Source organism: Gasterosteus aculeatus, chromosome 2, assembly GCF_964276395.1.
Source record: "Gasterosteus aculeatus chromosome 2, fGasAcu3.hap1.1, whole genome shotgun sequence".
NCBI classification, from domain to species: domain Eukaryota; kingdom Metazoa; phylum Chordata; class Actinopteri; order Perciformes; family Gasterosteidae; genus Gasterosteus; species Gasterosteus aculeatus.
In genome coordinates this window covers 12827776-12847623 of record NC_135689.1, presented here as the reverse complement: position 1 = coordinate 12847623, position 19848 = coordinate 12827776, and the positions used below count along the sequence as shown (strand labels likewise).

The window sequence follows — 19848 nt, the reverse complement described above, 5'->3', positions numbered from 1 at the left end:
ATTGCAAGCTTACTTATTATGTTACTTGTTGAAATTGCCCCACTATTGAATAACATCCACATTCATATTCCATAAAAACAGACAGCGTGATTACTCCTCAATTCCCTCTTTGTAAAAGCCTTTACAATGAAGTCCAACCATAACCGAGGCATTTGACAGGCATGTAAAAAGAACAGAAAAAACCAACAACAACATGATGCAGTCTGGTTTCCTTCATGCTGAAACACCTGTTGTTGTACCACTGACTCTCGCTGATGAACTGATCACGGTAAACAAACTGCACGGATACAGTGCTTTTACTCTAGAGTTGAAAGCCCTTAAAGTTGCTGGCCTGTCCCTTGGGAGGTATTTAGGGTCAGTGTCTTGCGCAAGGACACTCCCACAGGGCCTGAGGCTCCCTGCCCCCAGGCCCTGTCCTCCAAAATCAAAAAACTATAGAAAGAGCTCCTAAATAGTGTGCTTTGTTTGATTTAGACTCCCCTGCTCAGTGCAATCAGTCTCCTACCTGAGCCGTGAAATAAAATTAACTTCAAGGGAATTCATCTCATTTAGAATCATCTAAATGATTATTTCTCACATGTAAAAGCGCTATGGTGAGTTAAACAGGATAAAATGAATATAAATGATTCTGGCATTCACCAGTTTGATCGATTTCTGCCACAGCCTGGACGGTGGGGAATGATGACAAACTGATCATGTGCTTGTCCCCCTCTGTTTACCTAAACGCCGGCAGCTGGGTTCATTTACCCTCGGATCACCGGGGGCGAACCTTTCCAGAACACACCAAAATACATCGGGGACCGCGAAGCAAACATGACCAGGTGAGTGCCAGTGTTCATTCGTGCAAAAGAATCCTTGAATCCTCTGCCATCTCACCTAATTTTGCCCAGCGGGTGCTGTGTACTTGTCCTGTTCTCCCTCATGCACACGTCCCTGAGTGTGGAGATGACTGGGCTGTATGGCAGCTTTACCTCCCCCGACTTCCCCCGGCCATACCCGGACAACCAGCTCAAAGTGTGGAACATCACTGTGCCGGATGGCCACAGGGTCAAGCTGTACTTCAGCCACTTCAGCATGGAACCCTCTGACCAGTGTGAATATGACTACATTCAGGTACAACACACTGGAGAAACTCCAATCCTCATCATCGGCACTGGAGTCCTATGGCTCACTTGACTGAAAGGCCTCTGACCCCTGTCACACCAGGTTTCGGCCGAGGGGAATGAAACCTTGCGGTACTGCGGCGAGGAGGAGAAGAATTACGATGGGAGCCCAAGAAAAACCACCGTGCTGTCAGCCGGGAACCTGGTGTCAGTGGTCTTTAGAAGTGACTACTCTAACGAGGGACGATTCACGGGCTTCCAAGCGTTTTACGCCGCAGAAGGTGAAGAGTAGTGACATTTGTTGCCAGAAGGGCGACACAGTTGTTAGTGGCCGTAATTGCATGAGGCAGTATGTAAAGGGAGTTTCTAGCCAAACAGGAGAAGGACTATAAAATCACAAGTAAATCCTACAAAATCCATCCAAATGTAATGACATGGTTAATTTGACCAAGTTTGAATACTATTTAAAACTATTTAATACTATTTTTTATCCTCCTTGTATCCTTCCATTTGAATATAAGCTTTTTCCAGATGGTTTACGTGTCCTTTTTATCAACTTTTTATTACTTTTTGGATTCAAGAGTTGATGCCTCATTTTATACAATTTATACTTTTCTTTCAACGTCTAGTTTACGTAGTTCACCAATCAACGTTATTGTGTGTTAAGACCAATTACATTTCTTTTGTACAGTGTTTTATTCTCTCACCTTTCCTTCTCTCAACAGACATCAACGAGTGTCTGACCCAGATAGATGGGGAAAGAGTGTGTGATCATTTTTGCCACAATTATATTGGCAGTTATTACTGCACGTGCAGACAAGGATACCTTCTCCATGACAACAAAAGATCGTGCACAGGTAAGAGGCGTGCACATTAAAGCTCAAGAGCCATGCCCATCTGAGCCCAATCAGGGAACAGAAGTCGTTTTAGCTTTACATACAGCCTTCTCTCACTAAATTGATACGGTTCATGGTGTTTCGTTTGATGTATTTGCTTTTAAAAAAATTAAATGAAATAACGTTTTCGAGAAGTTGGGATGAAAACAAGATGAAATGGATGTGTTGTAAACATGTCAGTACAATTATCGGAGCGCAAGGTTGTTTGCATTTGTCCTGCAGAGAAAATCTTCCAAATAATAGTTTTCTTATATTTCACAAAGGGTTGATTGGATTCCCTTCATTCATAGCTGGCTCCTGCTGAATAACTTCAGACTGAAAAGGCGTACTGATGCATCAAGTAGTTGATCTCTGTCAGCTGCTGTGAGGCAAGGTTAATTACTGTCGATTCCTAAGGGAGAATCAACTCTAAAGTGGCATTAAGAATTGATACCTGTGCAGCATAAATAGTGGACCGACACCAGGTAATTTATCACAATTACTTGTTCATGTGTCTTAAGTTATTATTCTTTGCGAAAAGAAAAGGGGCTGACAAAACAAATTAGCTGAATGATTAGCTGCCTGGAAATTGCACTAATTATATGCATTGCAGGAACTCAGCCTCTTTACCATAGTCATCATCTTTTGTCCGTAAGAACAACTGCACACTGAGATATAACCAAAGATCACGAAAGAATCCCATCCATTACAAATGCCAGCAGACGTCTCGATTGACGGGATTGTTGGCATTTGAAGCCCGAGGGTAGGACAAGGTATCTGAAAATGTGTCTTCGTGGGATTCCAGTGAGTGTGTGAGTCTTTCCCGCAGTGCCGTGCCCCAGCCAGGTGTTGACCTCGCCGTCGGGGGTGCTGACCAGTCCGGGCTACCCGAGCCACTACCCGCCCATGAGTCAGTGTGACCACACCATCCGTCTGCAGGAGGGCTACAGAATAATTCTGCACTTCTTGGAGCCCTTTGACGTAGAGGGACATTCAGATGTCCCTTGTCCATACGATACGCTGAAGGTTAGTCATGTGACAACCAATGTATTCCTCCTCACGCGCGTAGAGGCGGTTTGTTTTCACGGACGCGTCCCCCTCAGGTGATATACGACGCGGCCATGCGGCTGCCTGCATAGTTTTGGCTAAGCATGAATCAATCAGGCATTTAATGAACTGTCTTATTTGATCCCCCCTCTCACCCCCCCTTCTTAAGATTTCAACGGCTGGACAAGAGTATGGACCCTTCTGTGGATCAGTGTCACCGGGCCGCATCGACACCGGAAGTTACCAAGTGCGTGTGGCGTTTAGATCCGACACTAGTGGGAAAAACAAGGGATGGAAGATCAAGTACACGAGTATCAAGGCTGAATCCTGATGGCTTGTTGACATGAGTATTGTTTGTGTACCTCTACCTCAATATTTAACAGGGACTTTTATATGCAGACAATTTAATGCAACCATGACGAAACTTGTATATTGTATTTGAGGCTGAAAGAATTATTATTTTAATGAAATTATAGTGCTGCAAAAACACTTTCCAAATTTCAACAAATTGTATTGGTTACATCTCATTTGTAGTCCAGTTTAATCGGGTTCTTTTATTTCTTTATCCGGTGAGAATAATCTCACCATCACAATCTTCCTATATCAATTTATGTATAGATTGTGTCATGATTATTTGAAATAAAACTCAAAAGACACTTTTACTCAGTGATTTACACATTTTAAAAAAGCGATTTTTTTGTATAACCTGAAGCTTCATACGATCAGACAAGCATTTTAATTAAAGATTGGCTATTCCTCAAAGTAGCATGGCTTAATGCGAGCCGTTGCTCTTCAACGCTTGTCAGAAATAACGTATTAGTTCTCTGCAGTCACTCATTCTGGTCTTCGAAGTGGTGAATGTTAGTCGTTTAACCTTCATACATTATGCAGCTGGTTCTTCGCGGTCCCAGCTCCACTCCTCTATCATAACAGTCATTATACGGTTCTTCAGCATAAAATTGCCTCTCATTTGACACCTTTGCATTCACTCGCTAACGTTGCTCCCATCTGTGGCCCACGAGTGGGGCAAAGGAGCACGCGCGAACGTGTGGATGTGAGACAGAAACACACTTGATTTATCAAGTGATCTTTTCTGTCTTCTCTCTTGGAATTAGTCCAACATGACTGTTCTGTGAACTTTTTTATTATAACCCTCATTGTTTACTTTGTCCAAAATGTTATTCTGCTACGTTCTTTGTACAGTCAAGGCCAACACATTTTAGCAAGGTAAGTATTGACCCATACGTCACCGTGGTATTTGCAACCCCACAAAACCACGAGGCCTTAGTGGACATGTGTTCTCTGAACGGCATCTGACTGCACAGTAACGTTTGTTTGTTTGTTTGACAGTCCTCAGGGCAACTGGGTGCTTGCAGAGCAAACCTGCAGTTGTTGCCTGAGCACCGCAAACTCATAATCTAATCCACGAGACAGTGTAACAAATGTGCAATACCCAATTTACTTCAGTAAATTCAGTTCAGCTAGTTGGAGCCAATTCCACAGGAATTACACACACGGCGAAAACCATTAACTGCTCATCCAGCAGCAGCGTGAGGCCAGTAGGCTTACAGCTAAAAACACTGCATCCTGTATGGGATCATATTGTATGTGAGGAAAGAAAGAGGCTCACTTGTGAGGCAAAATACTTTTATCATTAATTCTGCAATGGGAAGTATTCATAAATCAGTATTTTAGGGAATCTAAATTTTGTTCCCAAAAAGAACAGCTTATAGATACGAGAGCCAAAACTTAATTAGGCTCGAGAGTCGCTTACGTTTTGGGAAATCTCTCATAAACAAGAGACCTGACGAATGCTTCAGGGCTGGTTGAGTTTAGAAAATCCTGCTTACCACCATTCAACATGATTATAAAAGGCACCTCAAATCAAAGCCTGTACGCTTATATAGCGATTCCTATATGTAACGTTTGTTGTGCGTGTCTGAATTAGAGCGCGAATGCAGCGGGAAACCGACACGTGACGAGTCTTACAGGTTATGAAACGGCAGCTCCCTCTCTCTCGGGGACACTGCGTAACGGAGACGCAACCAAACGGAGTAACCGAGATCTAGGCGAATATGAAATATTAAAGTCCAATCTCACCGCGACACACAAGGTGACGCCTCCACAAATCCATCTCTGATTCGTGGACATTGTTCAATGACTGATGATGAGACGACAGGCTTCAAAGGGCGAGTGACTACGTGACCAAGGAGCCGCACAGACCTGCACAAACACACCTTACATCGCACATCCACGACCCCGACACATGAGCTCGACAATAGGACAGAGTAGATGAAAATAAATGTTGACGTGAACCTTTATTTTCATCATATGACACATTATTTGGGTCTGATGACGACCCTTAAAACAGAAAGGTCAGATCTAAGGAAGTGCCAGATGATTGAAAGAACACACTTCTACTCTAAATTTCCCAATAGATCCCATTTACTCAAGATAAAGCGCACATATTCTTTCAAACAGATACAAAACTATATATTTTGTCACTCACCAAATAATGAAGATCAAGAGGGTTCAAAGCATATGTCTCAGCTATAATTAGATTTACTCTATAACAACATGCAGTGCAAATCTTCCGTCCGGCTTAGTGTAAAAGAGGGAGCAGAATGTAAACAATAACACTGGAAAGTTTATTTAACAGTAACAGTTTGTATAAAGCAATGATCCCACATATGTGGAAAAATGCTTTGATGCCACTCTTCTGAGCTAAACAAGACAACATAGCGATTGGTCACATTTCCCCAAATGCTTTGCTTTCCCTACGCAAATGTTTATTTGTGATTATTTTCACAGCTTGGCACTCACCGAAATAAGGAGCCGATAGAAAGTTGATGCCAGTGGTTACGCAAGTCTTTGATAAACATGACTTCCTATCGCGGCGAAAGCATTTAAGTGGTTTGCAAGTTACACAAAATGATACCAACGCCACCATCATCAACATTCATGATTCCAGGATTATTAAACACAAGGTAAATCCCATTCTTCCGACCCTGGAGCAGTTTGTGTCGATTCTTATCAGTCTCTCCTCAGGTGAAGCCTCGGCCCGGTTGCTCCCCCGGATCTGGCGTCCCTCATCCTTCGTCCCTCCTCCGCGCTCTGCTAGCTGGACCCCCGGCTGCCGTCCAGCTGTGCGCTGCCCCTGATGGACTGCACCGCCTGAATCTGCTGGAGACGTCCGGTCAGCTCGGCTTCGCAGGCCTGCAGCAGCACAGAAGTCCTTGTTCTGTCCAAGCCTAGCACGCGCTCCATAGCTTCCACCCCTCTCGTCACGACCATCTGAAGGGACACGGAAGGAGGCTTCATTTTAAACATTTCATATTACGGACTTATCGTTTTAGATCGTTGTGTTTCAGACAAAAATGTAAAAACTGAGCCAGAAATAAATTGCTCTGCTTGTGCATGCAAACACAGGTGGATGTGTTCTAACACTTTACTTAAAGTAAAGTGAGCCCTTTAGATTACACAACAGACTCCCTAATAAATGCATGTGCTGTGTTAGAACTTGCAGTCTTGCTCCATAATTTTATCAGCACCTTATTAGACTTCATCATGTTACAGCATAAGCTGCAGAAGTTGTGAGTCATACTAGATGGCTGGATTACCTGCAGATCCTCAGTGGAGAGTCTGGTCTCTGGGCTCGTTTTGCCCTTCAGGACCATCAGCGTCCTGGACACGAATCCGGAGCCAGAGTCCACCTCCATCGTCTCCACCCCCAAATCCCCAGCCTCTGAGAGTGAATGATTCAGGATCATTTGTTGCACAAGGGAGTATCTTTACGAGCGCTCGACACAAAAAGTGGGATTATTAAGCAGCAGCGACGTTTCCACCTAGTGGCCAAAAGGCACAATCACACTTCTATTTGTAAATCTTCCACAGCAAATGTTATTAAGCAGCAGAGGGAGAACAACATGTTAAGAAAGATATCTACATTTTTTTCTTATCTATAATTTGATTGATTGTCTTGTCATGACAAGGATGTGAACATGGATGTCAATGACAATCAAAGGTTATTATTGATTATTTGTGCTGGACGTTGAACTCATGGTTATTGATCAGAGCAAACATCCTAAACAGACATGCATGTGCTCTCACACACACACACACACACACACCTCCAAACTACAATACGATTTACAATAAAGTGTAAAAACAACTGAAAAAAACAGGGTAATTGTAGAACGTACAATTTCCAAATTGTAAAAAAGAAAACAACCACACTCGTACCTTCCTGTCCCGGCCTGCTTTGGTCTGCTTGCTGTCCGCCCTCTTTCTCCGCGGCTTTGAGGTAGAGCTGGAGCAACTCCTTAGACTGCCTCTCCTCCTCCCGTCGGTCCAGAACTCTCTGCAGGGTCTCTTGCAGGTCCTGGGCCTTCTTCTCTTGGAAGCCCACAGCAGAGGCTAGTTCAATGCTCGGGGCATCCACTAGTGTCTGGAACAGCAGGTGGCCCAAAGAAATACAACCAATTATTTCTTTGAAAAAACTACAGCATCTCTATGTGGTGCTTCACAGCATAAAAACACAAATACTGGGACAAAAAGGAGATAATGAGGGGTAAAAAGAGCATGGCAGATCAAACTTTTGACAAGATTTCATTTGTTTTCTACGTATAGCTTGTGTAAGCATCTAGTTGTTTGTTTTTTAAACAACATCATCAATTTTACTGATGGAACATCCTCCAGTGCCACTGCACTGCATTTGGACCTCAATAAGAATGAAGATCTGTGATGTGACACCTCTTTGTCTTGGAGGCTGTCCATGGGGGGGAGGGTTAAGGATTGCCAGTTGTCTGAGTGCCTTTTTGTTCTGGTGGACTCATTGTATAAGCAGCCATCACCAATATATCTCCCTGGAGAGACTACAGTTTAGAATATTTAGCTAGTAAGTTAAGGCGCTGTAGTGGCTCTTTGAGTTGCCTGTAATACACGTTTTTGTAGATGTATTGGTGATTTTCTTGTCTTTCAGACTTGTGACCTTTAACATACGGTTACCTGGCTCATGCTGGTTCATAGTATAATTTGGGTTGGTGGGGGATGATCTGGAATATGGGCTCTGAGATGTGTTTCGGTTTGTATTTGTTGCATACTACCTAAAGCTTAGTTCCAGCTGTTTGTTGTTGTTGTTGTGGTTATGTCTGGTCTCTTTGCTTACACTTGCCTTATACTGCTTGCATTTCCCAACATAATTGTTTTTCTGGTTGTGTACATTTAACACCTCCACAGCACACATGTAAACACATCCTTGCATGGGGTTGAAAGCTGATCCCAACAGGTTTATAAAAAGGATTGAGTTTTTAGATATTTACTTTAAAATAAATCTCTTGCATGGACTCCCTCGACACAACCCCCCAGTCTGTTTGATGATGGCAACAAAGAATGTGCCATATTACCTTTTAGTCACTAGTACTATTATCTTGTTTTCTTCCCACTGAATGCTGGGATACAAAGACACAGTTGGTGAGGTGAAGCAAAGCTACCTGCAAGTCTTCGTCAGACATCAGGATGATACTGGCAAGGTCCCGCTTCAGCTGCTGAGCCAGATCCAGCCAGGGTGCCGCAGCACTGGAGGCGTCCACGGTGTCCGCCTCCACCAACATGGAGTCTCTTGCCATCCAGGCCGTGCCGCCATCCACTACAATGAAAAGCCAATTACTAAGTGAACATGAACGTGGAGTTCATCTTGAAATGAAATAAGAAATGGACTGCATACAAATCTCAGTGCACCGTCTTACCCCTGCGAACTGGTGACCATTTCTCTTTTTCGTGCAACAACATAAACTTTGTGTCTAGAGGTAAACACAAAAAGTAAGCTTGATCCTCTACTATAGTCCCATCGTTATCCAGGACCACCGTGACAGGCTGACCAGGACTGAACCCGAGAAACTCACTTCCTGTGGGAAGAACACAGAAATTACAGATTTTACAGATCTCGGGTGAACTTTCCCTTCATCACGAGCGTCACACGGGACAAGCGAAATATTCCGGCGGTTACAACCCTCACACCAACCGCTCCTTACTGCAAATACCAAAGAGATCAGTAAACAACTCAAGCGTTGCAAGAGGATCTCTTGTGCCAACCATCCCTCGGGTGTGCCTCGCTGAAGTATCTGTATCCCGTTTTGATGGGAGAAAAACTAGATTGTGTCTGGTGGATTTGCCTCTAGTAGCTTCAAGACCATTGAAGCGTGGTCATATGGAGCCATTGAAGCGTGGTCATATGGAGACATTGAAGCGTGGTCACATGGAGACATTGAAGCGTGCCGGGATCGTGCCACCGCCTGCGGGGCTGTGCTGACGCGCACGCCCGGTATCGAGGGAGATCTGTCCCGACTCTGCGCGTTAAGCTCCTGCGAGTTTGGACACGATGGAAATGTCTGCTCGGCTGTTCCGTGATCACCGCAGATAAGATTAAACTGTTGAGTTTGAAAGCCGACGTGCAGGGTCGAAGGCGGCGGACACACAGAGATGAAGATGGTCACTCATCATGACGTTTGCGTTTCGCAGTAGACAACATGCTTATTAATGCCTTTTAATAAAAACACGGACGAAACCGCCAAAGATGATCACTAAATGCACCAAAATGATTTTATATATGTATCGTATACTTTATACATGCGGTATAGCTCGTTCAGAACGGTTTATTTTCAAAAGGAAAACCATACAATTACACTCAATTAACTTAACGTTAATTCAAGTCGTCATAACACAACTTACCTTTCAGCTTCAGCTCATCTAAGGAGGGCACCACCACTCCGTAGGACTTTTGTCGTGTGAAGTTACACACCTTACACGGTTTCCTGTCCGTCATTCTTGGCCTGATGTGGAGAAAAGTATTTTTTATTTTCTCTCAACTTCGAACTGTCAGATACCGTCGAGACGCTCGAACGCGGAAGCTTCTTCTTCTTCTTCGTCTTTTGATTTTGTGTATTCTTCTTCTTCATTGGGTTTTAATGGAATCTCGCCGTACTGCCACCTGTTGGCGTTACTGGCCATGTACAGTCTTGGCTTGTCAGCTTCCTTTTATTTGATTCCCGTCTACGCTTTCCGTTCGGTTACCTCGTGTCCATCCTCTCTGAATATATCCGGCAACTAATAAGCATAATAGGATACATGTTTCCACAGAGACTGGAGAGTGTACCATCAAATTAGGCCATTGTCCTACCGTACTTCCTCTTTTCTATCTCCTTCCCCATCTCTCACGGTATGCATCTTAGTTTGTATTGAATGTAAAGGCCTGTTTATATATGTGAATGTACAGGAACACGACCTGAGTGCCTTGTTTTATTACTTGGATGTGTTGCCAACATTATTAATATTAAGCCCAGATAATGGCAATTGCCTGGACCCACCTGATTATGAAAATAGACTTATTCACTAGAATTTTGTTTTGTTAGATTTCTTCAACACATACAGATAGCATCAACTCAACGGTCTACACACCTACAATGTTTGCATATCTCCGCTCTGTCACTCGGAACTGCAGCTGGATAACCTGTATTATTGGATATTTTTTATCAAAGCTCCACATAGTCTTTGTGGCTTTGAGGTAATTCCAATATGAGTTTTACCACAAAGAGATTAAAAGCAATATAAAAAACTCAGACAGTACATTTAATGCACAATATGATGAATAGGAAGTCATTTTTTGTCACAGCGTCTGTCTTCAATGTAGTCTTGAAATGTGTGTGTGTGTGTGTCGACTTCTCTCGGGAAATATATAGACAGCATTGTCTTTCCACAAGACATAATGGGCACAGTAGCTAATCTAACTTATTTTAATGTGCCTCTTGGTGCAGATTATGAAGATTAATGTTCCATTCATATTACAGCTTTTAGGGATGTCTCCTTGATGACAGGATTCTCTTGGGGCAGTCAGACTGCGAGGCCCGATTAGCAAACGGACACAGTGGGCAACTGCAACGGCCCCGAAATCCAAGGGACACCAGACTTCGAGGAGCCCTGATGGACTTGTGATCACTGTCTTTTCTTTCGTCGTTTAAATGAATTTTAGTAAGAAAATGCACCACAAAAGCAACAAACAATAAGTAATTTTGTAGATGGTCCCTGTGTTCTGTTATAAAGAAAAGAATTGTGTCTTTTCTTTTTGTGTTATTATTCTATTTCATGTAATTGGCCAAAAAAGATGAATTTGGAGTCTTGTTACTTGATAATAATAATTATTATTACAAGCAATTCATGTGATAGATTTCTGGATTGGAAACAAAAGGAGCTTCTAATAAATTTAGTTTGAGCTTTCAAATGAACTTTGCTGTTTATTGAATGGAGTTACTGTGGTTTTGTAAGGAAAATGGATCATTGACAGCCTTTAGGAAAAGCAATCGAACGTGGCTCAGTCGATCAGCTCGTCCTGTGAGCAATCGAGGGGAAAGATGGCATCCACCGAGCAACCTGATCCTCCTACACAGGTCTACAATTATGCAACTAAAGCGTTTACCTCTCGGTGTCCAGACACGACAGTGGACACCCACACTGCGTTTAAACGTCGTGACCCTTCAATACCTCCACTTTTTGTATCGTTGCGCTTTTAACGCCTCTGTTAGCTAAAGTTAGCATCGCTCGCTAGTTAGCACGCCGGCTAGCTCCCGCAACGCTTCAGAAGTTGCCTGTCAGACTTGTTTGCGCTGCCAAGTCGACACGAGGGGACGAGCTGTCCTTCTTGGGCCGCATCGCACGGTGCCAAGTTGTGTGGCTTGCTAGACCTCTGCCTGGGCCAGCTCTTAAACCGTGACCAAACGCACGTCCTTCCAATCAACCAACAAGTCTTCTCTCAGTCGGACTATTGGCAGCTAATGACATGCTGCGTAAAGGTCACCGTCAGGCCGGTAGATTGGACTCTGCTCTCAGCCTTCACTTTGGTTTATATTGACAAGCATTGATCATTTTGGAAAAGGCTTGTTCTAAACTTTTTTTCACATTCGTGATTTATTCATTCCCAGAAAATAGATTAGAAACAATGTGCAATAGTTAGGCAGAATTAAATGTGCTTGTTTGTAAAGCATCATTTTTAAAGGTAGATTTTATGTTGTCTTAACCCAGTGACCGATGAAGCAGGAGGGACTTCAGTAAGGAACTTAACTTAATTCATGATTGTCATGCATGCTGAATAATTGGTGCATGAGCACAGGTAAAGGATCTGCACCCTGTAATGCAGCATTAATGTGACAGATTGATGCACTGAACGGCTCGCCGCAGATGTCACTGCTATCCAGTGGTGGAAGAAGTACCTTGAGTTTTCTCTAAGTAGTAGTATCAATGCCGTGGAACTTCCTACACCACCTCCTACATTCTGTACCCGTACTTACACCATTTTACTAATAGTAATAAGCAAAAGTAGAAAAATATTTGCATTACATTTTAAGTACTCATTTTTCCGAAAGGCCCATTTAAGAATGATATATATTGTGTTATTATAATTATTGATACAGTAGTAGTGTGTAAATTACTTTTCTGTTGCAGCTCTGAAAGTTTGGTACATTTAAAGCACCGTTTGGGATCTTTGCCTTAACCGATAATAACATCATCATTTCATTTTTGACTGTTATGTATTGAGTGAATTTCCTTTGTGACCTAAGACCACTGCTGCTTTCTACACATTGGTGTATTACATTGGTGTCCTCCAATAGATGGCAGTCTTATACTAGTGTTTGTTTATTTTCCCAGCCGGGCCTTCCAGCTGGAACTGAGGCGACCGCTCCTCCCCGAGAACAACTGGTAAGGACTTCTTATTCATTAATGACGACGTTTTGGAACACGTCGACCAAGTGATTTTAATATGCTTATTTGGTGTAAGTGGTTATCAGGTGGCTGCAGCGGGTTAGTTCATTCCATTTCTTTTTCATCACAAGATATTTCCCTGGTCGGAGCCTTTGCCAGTGAAACCTTACTGTAGGGTTCAGTGACAACTCTTTGCAATTGATAACGCATATTGGAGACAATTGTGATCTTAAGGAAGTTGTTTTTCATCAACAAGCTACTTTTGCTTAGCTAAACGGACCACATTACACATTCCTCAGTGCGATCGGGTGTTTTCACGGACGTCCCCGAGCCCACGCGGAGGCTGTACTTGCAAAATAAACACCTCATCTAATGATTTTTATTCTTCCTTTTAATCAGTGTCTCTGAAGTCCTCCGTCCAAGTTTCGAATACACGCAGAGCCCGAAACATCAGTTGTTTTTTTTCCCGATAATGTGTGAACGGAGCTTTAAACGTTGCTCGGCTCAAAGTGGTGACAACGATTTAAGGCCGGAAGTTTGTGCCAAGTGGGCTGGAATGCATCACAGGTACATTGGCTGTGCTCGTATGAGCGCGGCATCCAGGTTGCAGGAGCGCTGCATTGTTCAGCCTACATGTCTCAATGTCATTCTCCGCCATTCACTCTTCACCCCCCTCCGTCTCCACCCCCCCCCCCCCCCTCCCCACTCCCCATCATCCCTTCATGCCAGGGCTAATTTAATCCTGGGGTTATTGATTGTGGGAGCATTCTCCCAGGCTTTCTTTCAATTTACTTCAATTTCATCATCCCAGCGCGCTCCAAGACTGCCTCCTCAAAAAGGGGAAGAAATTCTTGTTACGAGGGTCCTGATTCGAGACCGGTTGACAAGTCTCCCCGCTCCGCCGCCACCGCCACCCTCACTTCCAGCCCCTTTTCTCCTTTCTCTTTTTGATGAGCTGCTCTTTCCCAGTTAAGTGGATTATTACAGTAGGGATAATTCTTGTCACATGGCATTATTTGGATGAGGTGAATAATTGAAATTTATGTCTGAAAGGATTTTATCTGGATGAGAGGAAAGGGAGTGCTGGCAGGGTTGGGAGGGGAGGGAGGGAGGGAGAGAGAGAGAGGGAGGGGTAAGGGGGGGGGGGGGGGGGTGCACACGTTTGTATAACATTTATGTGCACATGTGCACGTCAGACAAGCCAGTGTGTCAGGCCGGGGCCACCAGTCATGATAACAGGTTCTGACTCACCTCGCCCAGATCAGCAGGCCCTGGCACACGGCGCGGCGTGGGCTCTCCTCTGTGGCAACGGGTCGGGGGGGGGGGGAAGGGGGTGGGGGCGCCCTGTTCGAGGGGCCGGGGCCATTGCCACCATCCAGGCCAGGGGGAGAAGTCTGGACCCGCAGCCACGGAGGGAAGGAGGCCGGGAGAGACGTGCTTGAGTGTGTGTTCCACGGTTGACTGGTACACCAGTCGCTGCCAGCCGCTGCCGCTGCCTCTGGCGCTGCGGTTTGCTCGCCCTCACCCCGGCTTGCTCGCTCTCCGTCTCCGCCCCCCCCTTCTCTTCCCTACCTTCCACTCATCACAAGCCCTGCCTGTCTCTTGTGCCGGTGTCTCCCTAGTCTGTGTGCTCTCCCCCCACAGTGACGCCCCGCGCTCAGCCCTCATCTCCTCCTATCGCTGCGTCCTCGTTGCTCCGACATCCACCCGAACGGATCACAACAATAATTATGTGCGTACGGATCCCTTTGATCACGCCGCTTAGAAAACGGGGTCAGTTTTGAAACCGTCCAGGAAATGCATCAACACGATATCCGCGAGCGTGGGAGAATATTTTGATAAGAGACTAAATATTTTATGGGAATTGAATTTGAACTGTTGGGTTTTCCTCGTAACAGTTGCATTAAATCAAGGTTTTTAATTATTTCACTTCTCAGAACAAAATGAAAATAAATACCTCCTGGCGATTATATCCTCATTACTAACAGATATTCCGTTCTCAGACATTGTCGTTTTTGTAGAAGAAATGATTACATGGAAAAACAATTATTATTTTTATTACCTATTAATCTGACAATTATGGATTCATCTTTTTGTTTATAAAAATATTTGAAAATAAGGTGATATCTTTAAAAACCTTTGTTGTGTATTTGACCATGAACCCGGAAGCCAACGATTTTGGTTTTACTATGAATAATGACCAAGAAAGCAAATCATTGTGTGCATGTGTGTGTGTGTGTGTGAGAGAGTGTGTGTGTGTGTGTGTGTGTGTGAGTGTGTGTGTGTGTGTGTGTGTTCAGGTTTGGGGGTTTTAGGACAGCAGAGGGAGGGTGGTAATGGGAGGGGAAAAAGAATGGTAAGAAGAACATCCCCGGTCTCACAGCAACTTCAAAAGCTCCCCTTCCCCAGGATATTAAGCGACTGTGATGAAAAATTTAGCAAGCGTTAAATAAGCCGCTTTGAAGTGATCTGTTTTGGCTCAGCAGTCTGCAAATTTCCGTAGCCCCTCTGCAGTAGCCATCCCACTATGGAGGTGGTGGAGGGGGGCAGGCAGTGTTAAGTGCAGGAGGTGTGGGGGACCTGGCAGGATGGCAGAAGACGTGCCAACTGTAATTGGTCCAGCCAGCGACATGGAGGCACTGCCGCTGCTGCGGTCCCCCGTTGTCCTTTTTTCTTTTTTTTCTGCCTGTGTTGCTCCTGGTTTCAAAGCCTCAACTCCCTGACGACTCTTCTGCTGAACCCTGTAAGTCAAACGGCAGTCAGATGTTCCTCATATGTTACATCTAAAAAGAGAGGGAGGGAGCAGCACAAATGAAACCCAGCGGTGATACCAGGAAGTCAGAGGTTACTGTCGGGCCGTGACCGGGGACTCCCCCCGTGGAACGTGTTTGTGATTAAAAAAAGTCCTTTTAACACCAGTATTTTCTTCGGGTTATATGAAAATACAGTACAGTTAAAGTGATTTCACACCTTTTTACCATAAAACAGAGGTAAGCCTTATTTGATCTTTCATATTTAAACAAATTTCACATTCATCCCCTTCTAAAACCATTATTTAAATGTTTAAATACTGCAGGTTTCAAAACGCCCCACATTAATTATTGGGGCAGAATAAGGAATGGGAGCCGGTAATGAGTTGGGTTTGGTAACTCCATTCTGTCAAGAAACTAGGCTACCGTTCAGTTAGTCGAGGGAACCTGCTCTGAGATTTTCCTTTTTTCCTCTTTGCTCATTACTTTAATTGTAATTGTAATCCTTTATTGGCGCTGTCTGCAGTAAAGGAGAGTTATGGTCCGAGGGGGGGCGCGAGCCATGGAGATATTTCATGATTATTGGAGAAGACGGTCACTAGGTGGCAGCCACTAGTTCGGCCTCGCTGTAATTACTGGGTGGGAAGTGATGGCGAGAAACTGTGTGTGTGTGTGTGTGTGTGTGTGAGCGCGCATATGGGAGGGTGTGTGAAGAGCGATTTTTCAGATTGTAACACACTCCTTGAAAGAGAAAACTCCAATAAATCTGATCACCTGCCATCTCGCAGTCGATAGATTCAGTATCCTGTCACATCGACTGTAAACATGCGCAGCGGCACAGAACAAAAGCGCGCGCGCGCACGAAGCATCAATCTTCATATTTTTATGTTTAATTCCACATACGTAAACTTACCATGAAGGTGATCTGGAGGCTGTATTTCACAGCGTGGGCCGTAGCGCGGAGGGACGTTGGACCCGGGGACGCTTGCTCGTGCACGCCGCCGTTTGTTTTTCCGTGGTTGTGGTGAAGTTTTTCTTTCTTTTTTTTTTTTCTTCAAAAAGCTCAATTCTCTGTTTCTCAGCACGGCATCTGCATCAGCCGCTGTTTGTTTCCGTGGTTAATGATACAGGAAGGGCCCTTCATTTTATTGTTGCTGTGTTGCACTCACCCCCCCCCCCCCACCACACACACACACACACACACACACACCAACCAGCAGCCAACCTCCTCGGAGGACTCCGTATGAATTCTCACTGTCATGTCCAAGGACGAGTGGCGCAGGGTCAGCTAATTGCTTTTATGATTATGATTTCACGTCAGATTTATCGTGCATGCTCGGAGCACATCTTCCAGGTCCTGCCGACGTTGCTGGCTCGGATGGGGAAAATGAGTTTACAGCTTCTGGCTGTGACTTCTTGTTTAAGTGCAGGTCACACTTTTTGACTCATTAGGGCCGAACGCAGAGGGTGAATCACGCGGGCTTTTCCTCTGAAAGCCTCCCTTTTTCAGTCGGCGGGCTTTGTTTGCTCATATTTTGGCCTCTCGGCGGCGTTCGTTTGCTTCATCCTCAGCGTGTGCTAAAGTTTGGAAGTCACGAGTGGAGGAACGACAGCCACGAGGATTTTTTTTTACGAGCCTTAAATCTCTCATCTTCGACCCATTGTCTGTGGATTTGGATGAGAGCCCTGAGAAATGCGTCAATTCATGGTAAAGTTCACGGTAAATGAAGAGGAAGCTGTCGTCACTGCGTGTCATCAATACGCGCATTTTATGTAGATACCGGACACTCTGATTGGTGGCAGTAATTTGACCTCTGACCTTCCTGGCTGGGCCGCAGTGTGGAGCAGTGACAGAAGCAGCCGGGGGAATCTAGTCTGGATAGTTTTACAAAAGCTCAGAGAAATGTTAATAATGTCTGTTTGACTTCACATTTATTCTGGAAACACATGTAACGTCTGCGATTAAGTCAAATTAAATAAACTACGTAGGGCTTTATTTGTGCTTTCTTTTTTGTCTCAGCGAGTACATTAATGTGATCGGCGTGGTAACGGAGCTGTAATTTCCTATTCTCCCACAATTTAGTGAACTGTCATAATATGTTTACTGAAGACATGATCGGAATACGACACCAGTTTAATTACTGCGCAGTCATTTTGCCTCAATATACTTATTGGGAAAATGGCCTTATTGAGCTTCCTTTGTAGCCTCTATTCTGCTTGGTAATTACTTCAGCTTGATTTACCGTCGTTTCTTTGTGTTTATGGTTGTAAACTGCTGGAGTGGGTAACTTGGTCTGAGAGCGGCTTGTCTCCTCTGCGAGGCTGGAAATCTCCCGGTGAATCCGAGATGTCTCTGCTGTCAGGACCGCTCACATCGCTCTCAGCCTCCAATGTCACTTTCAAGGCATAATTACACAAGTTGTGTTGATTAGTATGAGAAGCAATTACGCCGGCTTTCCGCCGCAAATGGAGAATGTGATGGCTCTTGATTGACAGGAAGCATCCTGGCTTTAATAAGTAAATGACTATGGTAATTCAGGTACTGAGACCCTTTGATTTGTCAGCATCTTTCTAATTTTTGTGATGTCCTCTGATTTTAATGAACATGAATTTGATTGAACACCTCCTCCCCTCCCCGCCTCCCCCTCCACTCGCCCCCCCCTCCTGCTCCCCCCCCATCGTCTCTGCACCCGTCCGTCCGTCTCCCTCCTCTCTGACCAGCAAGGGCTCTCACAAGGGAACAATCCCGACGCCGAATTGCTTCTCTGAATGAATCCAGTGTGCAGAAATAAGAGATGATTATGTGAACAGCGTGCTGTTTCGGCACACTGTTCAAAATGCTTTTTAGCACATCGCGCTTTCACAAGTGTGTTTAAATCAGAGGAAAAATGATTTGTAATTGACACTTTGGGGAACATTTTCTTTTTTTTTCTCCTCTTTTTATCTGGCTTCACAGTAAGTTATTAGCTGTTAATTTGTCGGCAAGCTCCCCTACAGCGCCAGATATTTGTTCAAATGCTCAGATCCCCTCAGTGCATTTGTAACTACACTTCTGAAAACGCTGCCCGGTCTAATTATGTAATATAATACTGCCTTTTAGGCAAGTTTCTTTTAATTGAATAATATTAGTTCAAGCTCAGCGTAGGCTTTTGGAACAGCAATGCTTGAAAGAGCTCTTTGTAGTGCGTAAAATACAGTCTACTGTACAACGTAGTTGGTTGTCTACTCATTTTACAGATACAAAAGTCCTATCGATTTAAAGCTTTCACACCGTGATCTGTGTGTTTTTAGTTTTTTCGAATTGAAGGCAAACATTTAAATAATGCTGAAGTTTGATTGGCCCGTGCCTCTCGTCTCATATTTCTTTCTTTGTAACCACAGTTGGCCTAATCAAGTAATTCCCTGTTTGTCTTAGTAACCCCCTATAGAGTCATACATGCATAAATATAATAAAATAATTTGCTCTTGCACTGCCGAGCCCGGCTGTAATTTATATGGATTGAATGAGGGCTGCATTGTGGAAAAGCACGAGTGGACCAAATGCTCGTTTGTCACCTCTAATAAATGTTGGAATGTAAATTATGAAGTTATGCTTCAGATGTAAATGCACTTTATTCCAGTCCTTTAATGTAAACAGCCCACTCCAATACATTAAGGGGGGGGGGTGAGCGGGGGGGTTTGACTTGGAATTTTTGACTCTTTTCATAATCAATAATAAACACAAAAGACCCGAGATGGGGAACATTATAACATATCTGAAGTCGGGCTCATAAATTATTGCATGAAAGCTTGCTTGTACACCAAAAATGTAAATACATTAATGTCATTAATAATGTAGTGACTAATAGTTCTATCAAGACTGTAATAGCAGTTTAATGGAATATGACAGCAAGAATGTATTGCACTTCTTACATTTAGACGGGACCTTACATGACATTTATCAGGGATTTGTGAAACAGTTTTTTTTTTATTATTTTGTTAAGTTAATTGCTTCCCCCCCCCTTCCAACATCTTCTCTGGGTGAGAGGCAAAAACTGGTAATGGATATTAATTAATATGTGTCAGTTTTCTAGGTTTGATTAAAAATAATGAAAGCAAAATGCTAATGGGTTCCAGAGTCTCACTGTGTGTGGCACCCTGAGATTGTGGCGTTATCCGGGGAATCTGGGGGGGAAGAGATAGCGGGCCGCTCTCTCCGGGCTCAAATGACAGAAGTGACAGAAAACAGAAACCGAGATAAATGATCTCAAAACCCGCAAAATAACCGGCAGTTACGTGAAAACATTGCACTTTGATTAGCCTCCACGGAGTCTGTGAAGCTCT

General features: G+C 44.1%; 3 protein-coding genes across 4 annotated transcripts in view; 2 read left to right on the top strand and 1 right to left on the bottom strand.

Moving 5' to 3' along the window:
- The first annotated feature begins 682 nt into the window (after positions 1–682).
- On the top strand, positions 683–3681 carry masp2 (MBL associated serine protease 2). The gene is made up of 6 exons (XM_040193471.2): positions 683–821; positions 891–1113; positions 1207–1384; positions 1829–1960; positions 2808–3004; positions 3195–3681. Exons 1-6 carry the CDS (start codon positions 814–816, stop codon positions 3354–3356), a joined length of 900 nt encoding a protein of 299 aa, XP_040049405.2. The 5' UTR covers positions 683–813; the 3' UTR covers positions 3357–3681.
- Positions 3682–5324: 1643 nt separating this feature from the next.
- dffa (DNA fragmentation factor, alpha polypeptide) lies at positions 5325–10027 on the bottom strand. The gene is made up of 6 exons (XM_040193473.2): positions 9755–10027; positions 8773–8931; positions 8518–8672; positions 7268–7472; positions 6646–6770; positions 5325–6319 (listed from the first exon to the last, which is right to left on the bottom strand). Exons 1-6 carry the CDS (start codon positions 9846–9848, stop codon positions 6143–6145), a joined length of 915 nt encoding a protein of 304 aa, XP_040049407.2. The 5' UTR covers positions 9849–10027; the 3' UTR covers positions 5325–6142.
- Positions 10028–11306: 1279 nt separating this feature from the next.
- Positions 11307–19848, top strand: part of pex14 (peroxisomal biogenesis factor 14) — a 41500-nt gene continuing 32958 nt past the window's right edge. For both annotated transcript variants that reach the window (XR_005713669.2, XM_040193470.2), the window contains exons 1-2: positions 11307–11466; positions 12722–12772. Coding sequence is in view for 1 of the 2 variants with exons in the window: in XM_040193470.2 (XP_040049404.2) it covers positions 11431–11466; positions 12722–12772 (87 nt within the window). In the remaining variant the exon portion in view is untranslated. The remainder of the gene's footprint in view (positions 11467–12721; positions 12773–19848) is intronic.

What these genes read in the sequence shown, in the direction of transcription:
- masp2 (XM_040193471.2), top strand. An exon ending in AGCGTTTTACGCCGCAGAAG is followed by an intron (nt 1,385 to 1,828) that starts GTGAAGAGTAGT and finishes TTCTCTCAACAG; the next exon opens with ACATCAACGAGTGTCTGACC. An exon ending in CAACAAAAGATCGTGCACAG is followed by an intron (nt 1,961 to 2,807) that starts GTAAGAGGCGTG and finishes TCTTTCCCGCAG; the next exon opens with TGCCGTGCCCCAGCCAGGTG.
- dffa (XM_040193473.2), bottom strand. Translation starts at nt 9,848, where the DNA reads ATGACGGACAGGAAACCGTGTAAGGTGTGTAACTTCACACGACAAAAG. An exon ending in TGTCTGACGAAGACTTGCAG is followed by an intron (nt 7,473 to 8,517) that starts GTAGCTTTGCTT and finishes CTGCTGTTCCAG; the next exon opens with ACACTAGTGGATGCCCCGAG. An exon ending in TCTCCACTGAGGATCTGCAG is followed by an intron (nt 6,320 to 6,645) that starts GTAATCCAGCCA and finishes GTGTCCCTTCAG; the next exon opens with ATGGTCGTGACGAGAGGGGT.